Genomic DNA, 12,181 nt, shown 5'->3' on the forward strand with positions numbered 1-12,181 from the left:
TTCTTTATTTATTTACTTAAATTATTCCTATAAATATTATTATATTAAAGATTAAAAATATAATCGCATATTAACATACAATGGAATAATAAAGTTATTATTGAATTTGAGTAGACGCAGCAATGGAATATACATTGACACCGATTACGATATCCAGTGTGTTTGTATTTTGATACATGTTAGTTACATATGTCTTCATATGCAATAAAATTTACGATATTTTGTTTACAAGCTATTAGTTCCATAAAAATTGTCGTAAAAATCTAACACGGCAATGAAAACTATACGTTTCAGCTATAAAAATTCTCCACGAACACATATACCTATACTATATAGGTATACAATATCGTTTCTAATATGGATTATATTGTTTTATAAAAAATGAGTAACCTCTCTATGAAATATTGAATAAATTAATGAATAATAGAACTTATAAATATGTAAATATATACATACAGTACATTTAAACGTAGGGCGGGTGACTTTCATTTTTTACTTTCAAATATTTTTTATGTCACCCCTTAGAATAGTTTCAATTCGAGAAAAAGAAATCTGCATAAAACTGCATATTTATACAGTTTCAACCTTTTATAACCGCTGTTCTAAATCTGCCAATTTGAAATTAAATTTTAATTAATTTGGAATCACAGTTCCCAAAAACCCATAGAATCGTCTGCACATGAAATGTATCTTCTGGGAAAACCGTAAGTACGAAAGAATTAAGTCGCTAATATGACTCTGTAATTGTAATGTAAACAATAATATATGTATAAAATAACGTTATATTTAATTTTTCCGTTGTGTCTTTTTTAATTTTGGATAAACGCATTATTAAAAATACTTAATATTTTTCAACATTCTTTTTGTTTAAGCTTTTTTTAGTTATTTTTACAATGCATTGTTACACAATTATATTATGTAAATGTAATGCTAAATAATATACGTGTATACTATAATATAGAAATCCAAATTGTTACCCACCAGAAATATTTTGTAGCTACATTTGTGCAAGTTTTAAGCACATAGAGGCGCCAGTAAACGGGTTCCATCTATTCAAAACGTAAGTCAGACTTTCCTCTGATCTATTTTGTACCTTATCAGTAGTTGATAAATCTGTGTACGATGATATCACTTTCTTACTTTAAAGATGGCATATAAAAATAAGTTAAATTTTCCCAAAAGAAGAAAAACTATTTTTTTACTTGACCACAAAATTTATTGACGATCAAATAATATCGGCAAAAAGAAAATATTTTCAATATAATGAAATATCAGCTTTGTTATAATTTTCATTTTATAATTCTTAAAAAAATTATCTTTTTTAAGTTGTGATAATTTTGACTAACTTTTTTTTAAATCATTTTTTTTTAAATAAATTGTAACAAGTTTTTACAAAATTTAGTTGGTTTATTTTTAATAGAATAATGTGTTTACTTAACTTATTTATGGTAATAATTAAAAAAATTATGTTTTTTAATTGATATGATATGATCTTGATATGATAATCGAATGAAATGCAATAATGTAATAATGAAAGAATATTTTGTAAATTCTCTCGCTTATCGACGGAGGTATTACCTCATGTAGATTAAGCTTGTTGGGTATATTCGCCAGTATGTATTTTTTCCGTGTCCAAGCCAACTCTCTTTCGGATGTATGATAATTGAAAAAATATTCAGAAAATTACAAAAAAAGTATATAGTTAAATATTATTTAAAGTATTAACCGTTATTTAAAAATTGATCAGAAAAGCAGAAAAATGGTTTAAAACTCGAAAAAAATAAAGAGAAATGTATAAACTTCTTTTTTTGTTTCATAAGTATTAAATAATTTTAAAAGTTCTTATGACTATATTACTTTGTATAAATCTTACCCTTTTGCATTATTCTTCAGATAAAAATTAGTACAAATGATTGATACTTATTAAAATTAATATAACTGTTATTAATTATTTTGAAAATTATAATTAATATTATATTAAATTAAAATTACGAGATATTAAAGAGATTCTGTATTATAAAAAAAAAATAAAAAACATTACAAGATATTATAACTTTTAATTGTGTATATGCTGCAAATATATTATATGTATATAAAAAAAGCTGCATATATTATACTATATAAGATACATATATTATAGATATAATTTCAATTTTACCATTTCATCATCATAATAATTGTTTATTGTTGAAGTGATATAGTTATAATGATTCGTAACGTATTTAACTACAATGATAGGTCTTTTATCTAATACAGTCGTGTTTATACATGGATTATACAATATTTACAGTAACTTAAGATCGTACAAGCAATACTTTTCTTGGACAATTTCACAGGATGGAAAATTCACAATTAGCCAGGTCAATGGCTATCGGGATATTTTCGTCTGTGTCGCATAACGTTTCATTCGTACTGTAAAGTATTTATACGGCGTACATGTGTGCGCGCCTCTTAAACGCGTATCAATCGTTAAATTACGAAAATTTTGGTTAATAATACACTTATGATGTACATCGACTGTTTGCTAATCGCTTTGTTATACTTATCGACCATTTATTCGCCACACATTCACTATTTACAATACAGTTTTCTTCGCGCTTTGCTCGTGAAAGGATGTCCTTTGATTTTCTTTCTCGAGACGGAGAAAGAAATTCTATATTTTCTTCTACAAGAAAGATTTGAAATTTTATATGTCAGTAATCATTAACAAATATAAGTGGTAGAAGATTTTCTAATCGATTGTTCGCTTCTGGATTACCGTTATGGAATCATTATGGGAAATGTGTATGTGTATTTCTGCGAAATATATAAGTTCATAAAAAATTATCTATGGTATATGTATCATAAAACAACTATTAATTCGTAATCGGCTAGTTAAAGATCGGAATTATTGATCAGTGAAATGTTTAACGGTTCACACATCGAACTTGCACTTCGCTTTTCGATACAAATAATTTATACATCGTAGCTATATTAGGATCACTCTTACACATCGAAGATGAATATTATCCGGTGATATATATTTTCCCATTCTTTCGAGTACGTCTCTTTCCTTTTCGAACGTAAAAATATAATTTGATTTGATAAGTACAAAACATCGATATGCTTTGATGCATCAAGTTCAATCACTCTTTTATTTTCTTGGTCGAGTTAAGCTACCTCGACGATTAAACGGAACTCGCAAGTTTCTCGGCACATCTCCCGCAGACGAACAAACAAACTGTGCACTGGTAATTAGCAAGCAGCGATTTTGATTTTTGGGGAACGCGATATACCTAAAAGAGAAGCGACAGATTGTACATTTCAAGTGACACTTTGTTTTCTTCTTTTTTTTGGAGGGGTTTCCCCCTTTCTTTTTGTGGTAACCTTATATGTGACGAGAGAGAGAGGAAGAGACACCGATGTTAAAATTATAGATGAGTTCTTTCGAGATCTCCTCTATCTTTGTTAAATCTTTCCCTCTTTCTTTCTATAATGAGAAATCTGATGAATTATTCTATCGAAGTGTCCATTAGAGGTGCGTATGCCTTCTAGTTGCACGTGTACTTTTCATTTTTAGTTGTGTCATAATGTAGCGCTTGTATCGCTGTAACATTTGTTGTGTTACGTGTAGATTGGCTTTCCGTCTTAAAAAGGAGAAGATACATAGAAGCCGTTACACGAGTATTGATCTGTGAATATGTACATACATGTAGGATTACACGTAGAATTCCATTTCGCGTGTCAATCATACTAATTACGATATCATGCACGCAGATCTTTCACGAATTTCAGAGATGATTCTAAAATATTTGAATGTATCCTAGCTATTAGAAAGAAATTTTATTTAAAAGTAAAATAATCAGCGTTGCAGCAATAAATAATTTCCTTTTCGACGAGCAGAATTCATCCTACGAAAATATTCCTCCGCGCATATAAATTCAGTCATTCATTTTTTATAATTCACGTAATATAATTTTCTTCAGTTAAACACTATGAGTTTTTAAAATATTTTGTTTACAAATTTTTTAACAAGAGAAATTTATATGCAAGAGTTTCAATATTGCTTCTGCAAATACGGAAAGTAAATTTGGAATTTGTGTTTGTTGACAAGTCAAATAATATTTTCATACGAAGGTTTCCATGTTTGATAATTATCTATATTTGACGATGTAACGTATACTGTCATATTTTCTAAGAAAAAAATATCTGTCGTTTTTCGTTACATATGCGATTTTATTAAATATTTGGTATTATTTATGTAAAGAATTACATTTTTATTGTGGATATGGTAGATGTACATAGATAGGTACCAGATCGGAACTTCGCAATAAAAAAAACGAATAATAAATAAATCATAAATTAGTACATGTTGTAAATGTGTGGTATACGTTTCATTGGCGATGCTTCGATCGTTCAGTAATTGTTTAAATATATAATGATATAGATGATAATGTGATTAATGCTACTGTATCAAGTTATTACTGGCTATTTTCAGTTGATGTTCGATAAAAGAATTGAATTACGCGCAATCAATAATATAAAAGATGTTTTGTTATATGTCATGTCGTTTAAATGTGTTGAATGTCGTAGTAATGTATATTTTACTTACATGGACATAGATTATTTACTAAAAAATCACAGATAAAAGATTAATATTAAAAATTTCTTCTATAAATTATTATTATAGATAATTAATTTTCTAATATATAATAATTACAATCGCGTTTAAAAAAATATATTAAAACATAGCCAATAATATAGTCATAGTCTCTCTCTTCTCATATTTATATAAATTAACAAATCTTTAAATAATTAAACCCAATATATTTTAAATAATTCATAAAATTGAAAAATAAAATGAAAAATAATTGTATAGAGGTTTTCATAAATTTTAAATAGCGTTTAACGCCGTTATTCCTCCAAATGATAATCTCTTTTACAAAAATGAAGAACATCGTATATAATTAATATAAATTATATTATTATGGGCGATGTGTATCTGCAAATATGAACAATTTCAATAAAAATTATAATAAATGTTATAAAATAATAAAAAAGAAATTACTATTATAATTTATTATAATTATTTGTTAAAATCGTTATACTTCATTATTGTTGTTTTTAATTATCATAATAAGTATGATATATATTATAACATTTAGAATAAATATTATAATAAATATAATAAATATTATAACATTTATTATTATAATTTAATTGATATATTGTAAATTTGTAATAATTAATATTTACAACGACAACGCAAACATCGCCGATGATGTATGGAGGATGGACGTTTAATATAATAATAAGTAATAGTATTAGGTGTGTTATTTTTTAAATTAGTCACTGATATTCCGAGACACATTCGTAAACATTCGCAATATATTGCATGCTGTTTCTCTCCTGCATACGTCCATCCATGCATGTAAACAATAATAAATTTATTATCATTGTTATAATACTATGATACAAGATATAAGTACATTGGTTTAGTGATTGCAGGCTGCTCCTCTCATATCACAGCGAGGGGCGCTGCCGGGCCCGCCTTCTAAATTATGCTTAAACTCTATTATCCTCGCATTTGTCACGTTCTAATTCCGTTTTTCTATCACGTATACACATCGCACGCATACACATCGTAAACAAACGGAAGCAACACATATACAATCACGCGTATATACAACTCGCACAGTTGACGCCCTATTGCATCAATATAGTATATGTATACATATGTATATATATACGCATAATCATGTATTTATATATTTATATTTATAATATATACACATATATATACTTTTACATATATGGTCGTATATATATGCATATATATAGATATATATATTTATATATCATTATGTATATAAGTATTTATAACGTAGCCTTAGATAACCCGGAGAGAGGTGACCACCGCTGTCGCGAATGGACGGTCGAACTGTATGTCGGGGACACCCCGTAAGGACGCGACGCCACGTGTCTTGCGGCTCCAATATGCCTACACTCGCCTTCCCTCGCGCGAGCTGAGCTCAGTCTAGGCGCCGCGTCTAGCGTGAGGACTCCCACCGCGAATCCCGTGCGAAGGATTCGCGAATCGTACGTACGGATACGTATGCACACGTTACACGAGGCTCGATCGAGCACGCGCGCTGGATCAATATTTAAGCGGAACGTCTCGTCGCGAGAGTCGCCCACACCGCGGTGAGCTCTACGCGAAAGCCTCGGCTTGAATAAACGATGAGTAATGCGAACAGCGACGCGGTGACGCGATCGAGCCCCATCGCGTATCGAGTCGAGTTTTCGAATCGGGGTCGAAACTCTCGGTGTTCTAGCCTATACTCGGAAGCCGTCGACGGGGATCGATGATATCTATTCCCGACCCCTTTTACGCATATTAAGACTAGCGCGATAATAGGAACATGGTGTCTTCGCTTGCAGACATTGAAAACTACTACCGAGCGCAAAGAGAGGGATGAGGAAAGGGGACAGAGAGAGAGAGAAAGAGAGCGTGGTGTAGGGATATGTCGTCGTCACTCGTACGTGGAGAAATGCCAAAAGTAAACTCGATCACCAACGAGCTACGAGTCCGATCGTACTCCCCCCGATGTGAGAAATTAGGCGATCGTTTTCAGTTCCAAAGATTGTCTTCCTTCGAAATGCACGGATACAGCACGGAAAAGGTAGCTGTGATATATGACTGCTCCGATCGAGAATTTGCGGAACCATCTTTACGCGCGATTGAAAAACCGTATAGCTTCCCACTCCTGATGCTCGCGCGATCTTGTGGGACCGAATGAGTCGATAGGATAAACCTTCGCCGATTGGGACGGAGGGGTGGCGGAGTCGAGATTGCCCGCTATCAAACATTTACTCGTCGCGATTCTCTTTGCTTCTTCTAAACTAATTCAGTCTGAGAGAATTGTATCAATTATATTATCAGCCTCTTACGTGGCGGAGATGCGGCCGTTGTGAACGTACAATCGCGCCTTTCATGTAGTTAGGTGGAAAGATATGTATCCGTCAAGTTTCACGCGGCTAATCCCTCTCCTCTCGCTGGTGGCGGTGGTAATCGTGCTGTGGGCGGTGTGGCGTCGTTCTCGGATCTGCTCGGGGTTTCACGATCGAAATGGTGCTGAAGAGTATCGCCGGTCCAAGACACGCTGGCGGACGTCTGATTACCACCGTTGGACGACGCGCCAGGCGAATGCGAGGGCGACGGTGTTTGGAAGAGCATGGATCCCGAAGGTATCGCGGACTTTCCATCCACTAAAGGCCCGTTACTGGTTGGCCCCAGCGGTTTATCCAGGGAGAAGCCACCTCCGCCGGCACCGTACATCGAGCCGAATAGACTCGCCGCGTATTTGCCCGCGCTCAAGGAATGAGGCGGTAACCCATTGCTACTTTGAATCACCGAAATCTCGTTCAGCTGTAAGTAATGCACGCCGTCTGGTTAGGTTTATTCGGGAACAATTACCTACAAAAATGAAATAAATGGCGATTGTTAATGAGGTTCCCGATGATGCCTCTGGTATTCAATCGTGTACTATTAAACATTTTTTTAATTGAGCAGCAATCGTTATGCAAGGTTGGGAAATGCGATAAAATAAAAATTTCCGCGAAATTTCCCTTGATAAATTCAACATTTCTATGCAGTAAGATATGTCTGTAAAACCTAATTATACTAATACGGAATAGCCTTTCACTTCGAGCGATATAGGTAAGTATTACCTTCTGCTGGACGCCGTTAAGGAATGGCGCGGGAAGATAAGGGTAAAAAAGGTCCGGTCTTCGTTGCAGAAACTCCGAGTCCTTGGGCGTGATTGGCAGGGGAGGTATATCCAACGACATCCGTCGACCTCGGCGCGACGTTCCGTTGGTGAACATATGAGTACCCATGTGCACCTGCGGTAAAAAATATCAGGGAGGCGATCAGAGAGGGTATCGCGCGTCAGGTTTCGATCGGGTAAGCGCTGATCTTTCATCGAGCTCGAGCGACTTGCGATGTTTACGCGTTTTGGCGTTAGTAGAAAGCGGTAGCGGCTAGCTGGTGTTAGTAAAGACTTTTCAGGAACATGTAGAAGGGTCTCAGACTTTCGACATCTAAAAAATGAAGTGTTATACCTTAAGGTTGCCTTTGGTGGTGAACGCCTTCTGGCAGACGGTGCATCGGAATGGCTTGTCACCAGTGTGAGTTCTCATATGGATCTGGAGCGCCGAAGACGAGGAGAAATTCTTATTGCAAATCTGGCACAAATGCTTGCTCGGCACGCCTGTAAATACACATAACGGTTTCGCTAAACTGCCCCTGACTTCATCATAGTGATATGGTAATGATTATATAAAGAACCGTAAAAGTCTCAGTCTGAGGCTATATGGATTCTAAAAATTATAAAAATGTGACATAAATCGACTCAGCGATCATAATATTGGAAATGAAAGATGCCACCATAGCCACAAAAAAAAATCCAATTTGTCCTATATTGAATGAAGAAATGAATAGAATAAGCGTAATCTGTCACCAGCAATCTAGCGTGTAAAAATAATGATGGACCAGAGAAGCAGGAAGATAAAAGTGAGTCTAACAAGCGTGTTGCGAAGCAGCAGCGTCAGACCATTCCAAACTACGTTTTCGTTAGCAAGAGGGGCCGTCAATCGTGATTGACAACGCGTTTAGCAATGAGATCGCAGCCGAGAGCGAAGCTGAGTTCGGATAGTATGGGTGGCGCTCGATGAAGAAGCGGATTTTATGCATGTGCGTGTGTGTGTGCGCGCGCGCGCGCGCATATGTGTGTGTGTGTGTGTGTGTCCTTTTTTTCTTTCTTTTCCTTATGAAAGCGAACGAACGCGAGTAAAATCATACTCACTGGCTGGTCTTTTCGGTGCTGGTAGATCTCCTTCTGGCGATCTTTTCACCGGTATCGTGGACTCGATGGACGTCGGTGGCATCGGCGGGGGTGGTGGAGGCGGAGGAGGTGGGGGCGGTAGGCTCGAATCATCGACGCACATTGGACTTCTGGAAGTCTCTTGTTCTTGTTGTTGCTGCTGCAGCTGCTGCTGCTGATGCTGCTGTTGCTGTTGATGCTGCTGTTGCTGTTGATGCTGCTGCTGTTGTTGCTGCTGCTGTTGCTGCTGCTGCTGTTGCTGTTGCTGCTGCTGTTGTTGTTGCTGCTGCTGTTGCTGTTGGTGTTTTGGATCGCTGAACAGATGTGGCGGCATATCGCGAATCTTGTGAGTCAACATATGCTGCTTCATATTACCCTGCGCATCAAAACACGTTCTATTGTATTTAATTAAGCAGTTGACTGCGGTTCCTAGAAAAGAACAGTTGTAACGTTGTTATCCATGTGAAGCATCTGTATACAATATATTACAACGATCTGCGAATACCGCCGTTGAATGCTACATATATAATAGTATAATATATTAGAGACTTTATACTGTTATTTTTTAAATAGGAAATTCATTTTGCGTTTATATATTTTATATTAAATTTACAAAACAACTTTAACAACTCACATAACGAATTTAACTCATCATAAAATTTTTTTTGCTTCTTATTTTATTTAAATTCATACGCGAGCTAAACTTTTTTGCTTTTTACATATCCTTTTTTAATCGAAGTAATTCACATTATATCCTATTGATGTTTACGTTTCTGCATTACTCTGATAAAGTTATTGTATGCATTGCGTGAATACATGTACTTTGCTTAATCTTGTGATAATTATGTTCTGAGTTATTGAATTTAGGTTATTTCGATCGCGAGAAGAAAGAACACAATATTGTTACGTAAAAGAATTTGGTCATGAAAATTGATTGCACGAACGAATGCAAGATGAGCAGGATGAACGCGTATTTTACGCTTGCTGGTAGAGGAGACTCTTACCAGGAAGACGTGGTCCGAGGGTAGAAGTCCGAGGGCGGGTGGCATCAGCGGGGGCAGGCGGACGGCAGGATAAACAGACGTCAGCCTTCGCCCCCCTCCTGTTCCTGTCCGCCCCCGGTTCTTCCGTTCCTCAGGCCGCCGCCGCCTGCGTTTCGGTTTCTCACTATTTCCGGCGGCCGATTTCGTCGGGTACGAGCGGTATTGGGAATTGGGTTGTGGGGGAATCGGACCCTTCGCGGCGAAGGGTTGGTCCGCGCAGGAACATACTTGCTGACCGGAATCATCGTTCTGAAAGTACAGCAGAACAACGAGAACAATATAGAAGTGGTGCGAATAGATATATCAGATGAAAGTTTGACGAGAATGATTTATTTCTAACTGTCGACTAATTTTTAAACACTAGCGCATGTTTTCATGATGTCATTAATGCGAGCGATTATGCTGAAATATGATTTAATATGTAACAATTATTTCCTTTTATACTCTCCTATCATTCAAAGTACAGATTTTATAAGTTTTGCAACTATATTATTTAAGTTTTCTGGAACTTTTCTATGATTAGCATCCTAAAAAACTAATGATAAAGAGATTTAAATAAATGTATCCTGCAGTGTTTATACCTATATCAGCTCATCACGACATACGAAATGTTTTATGTCAATCATTTATTATCAAAAATAAAAAAAAAGAGGTTTTTATTTAGTGTTACGTGTGAGCCATTTACGACAAATTCTTTGAAAGCAGAGCAGGATAATTTTTTTCAAATTAACAGTATTTTTGAATTCTTAGCAGGGTATTATGTAATAATGATTGAAGAGATGTGCAGATAATTTGAAACAATATTATTTTATAGTTATATAATATCTTCTAACGCAGTTTTGAGCAGTTTGAAGCTTATATAGGTCATATCAATTTAAACATAAACCTGTTTTTGTATGAAAATCAAATAACAATACCTTTACAACAAGATGTTGATATCAAAATATGGTATCCAAATGATTAAACACGGCACAGTTAAGAAAGTATCATGACATTGATATATGAATCAGCAAAAGAAGATGACATATAAGCGAGAAAGAGTGAGAGAGAGATAAAGAAAGATAGAGAGAGATTAACAGTTCGCAGAATACGCTTTCGAGGTAAAATATATTTAATTACCTTCGTAGAGAAACCTCGATCGCATATGGTGCATTTGAAAGGTCGCTCCTTCGTATGACTCCGGTAATGAATCTCCAATGCAGATTGGCACGCGAACGTCTTGTAGCAGAATTTACATGTGGTGTTGCCACGTACTGTAACAAATTGTATCTCTTTACATTTTCGATTCAATCCTTTATGTGCATGTATGTATATTTCGACGAATTACACTGCGAAAATATTTTTAATGCATCGCATTTACATTTTGTTCTAATGCTTCACAATTTACATTATATACTTGTTCGCGATTAAAAACGTGATACATATGCAGTTTATACGGGAGCTATACATTTCACAGGCTATACATTTATTTTCGTATATGTTCAGATCTATTATTAGAGTGCCAATATTTCGTGAACATTGCAGTTTGCAGCGCAGTTCATCAGACGACGAATAGCAGAGAACAGCGAACAACTTTTGAACGTTGCTTTGTATTGTGGCTGAGTGAGAATAAAACGCCAACTTTCATCAGCTGCATGAAATGGTAGTACTTTGATATCAGTAGCCACAAACTTCTGCAGTATTAGAATGCTCCTTTTTTTAGATCCAAGATTTTAATGTATGACAATATGACGTCGTCTGGGGAAATCCTAATCCGTATAAAATTGAAAGTTAAAGATTTTATGGAACACAGAAAAATAAGGACTCTGAAAAGGTACTTTCAATTCAAGAATGGAGAAAATATAGGGGAAAATTTACAAAAGAACCCCAAAAATGTTCTTTGCCCTGATCATAGTGGAAAATACAAGGTAAAACATTTCCGTGATTACACAGTAGGAGCATGAATTTGGGATAAAATTTGATTGTTTGCTAGCGCTATTATACACAGGAAACTCCATAAGAGCAAAGATTTATTGGTTGTTTTCAGTGTTGCTATCGCCATTATGCGTAATACTTGTATATGTCCATCATGCCCCTGATGAAGTAAAGCTTCAATATTTATGAAACCTCGGCATTCTAAAGACCAGTGATTACGGAGACCTTGCATAACATATAATACCTACATGAAGCATAAGAGAATCAACCAATCAGGATCTTTCGTGGAAAGAAAATATTCTGATTAATCGATTCTCTTATATGTATACTTTATGCATTATGCGTCATAGATCTATATTT

The 12,181-nt window shown here is 35.1% G+C and overlaps 1 protein-coding gene across 1 annotated transcript in view; it reads right to left on the reverse strand.

Moving 5' to 3' along the window:
* Positions 1 to 6,819: 6,819 nt before the first annotated feature.
* Positions 6,820 to 12,181, reverse strand: part of salm (spalt major) — an 84,146-nt gene continuing 78,784 nt past the window's right edge. Inside the window, exons 3-8 of the mRNA XM_018543634.1 lie at positions 11,027 to 11,160; positions 9,869 to 10,156; positions 8,847 to 9,240; positions 8,104 to 8,252; positions 7,711 to 7,884; positions 6,820 to 7,408 (exon numbers count right to left, since the gene is read on the reverse strand). Of these exons, the coding sequence (XP_018399136.1) occupies positions 7,010 to 7,408; positions 7,711 to 7,884; positions 8,104 to 8,252; positions 8,847 to 9,240; positions 9,869 to 10,156; positions 11,027 to 11,160 (1,538 nt within the window). The 3' untranslated portion in view covers positions 6,820 to 7,009. The remainder of the gene's footprint in view (positions 7,409 to 7,710; positions 7,885 to 8,103; positions 8,253 to 8,846; positions 9,241 to 9,868; positions 10,157 to 11,026; positions 11,161 to 12,181) is intronic.

This window comes from Cyphomyrmex costatus, unplaced genomic scaffold (genome assembly GCF_001594065.2).
Source record: "Cyphomyrmex costatus isolate MS0001 unplaced genomic scaffold, Ccosl1.0 scaffold394, whole genome shotgun sequence".
Taxonomy (NCBI): Eukaryota; Metazoa; Arthropoda; class Insecta; order Hymenoptera; family Formicidae; genus Cyphomyrmex; species Cyphomyrmex costatus.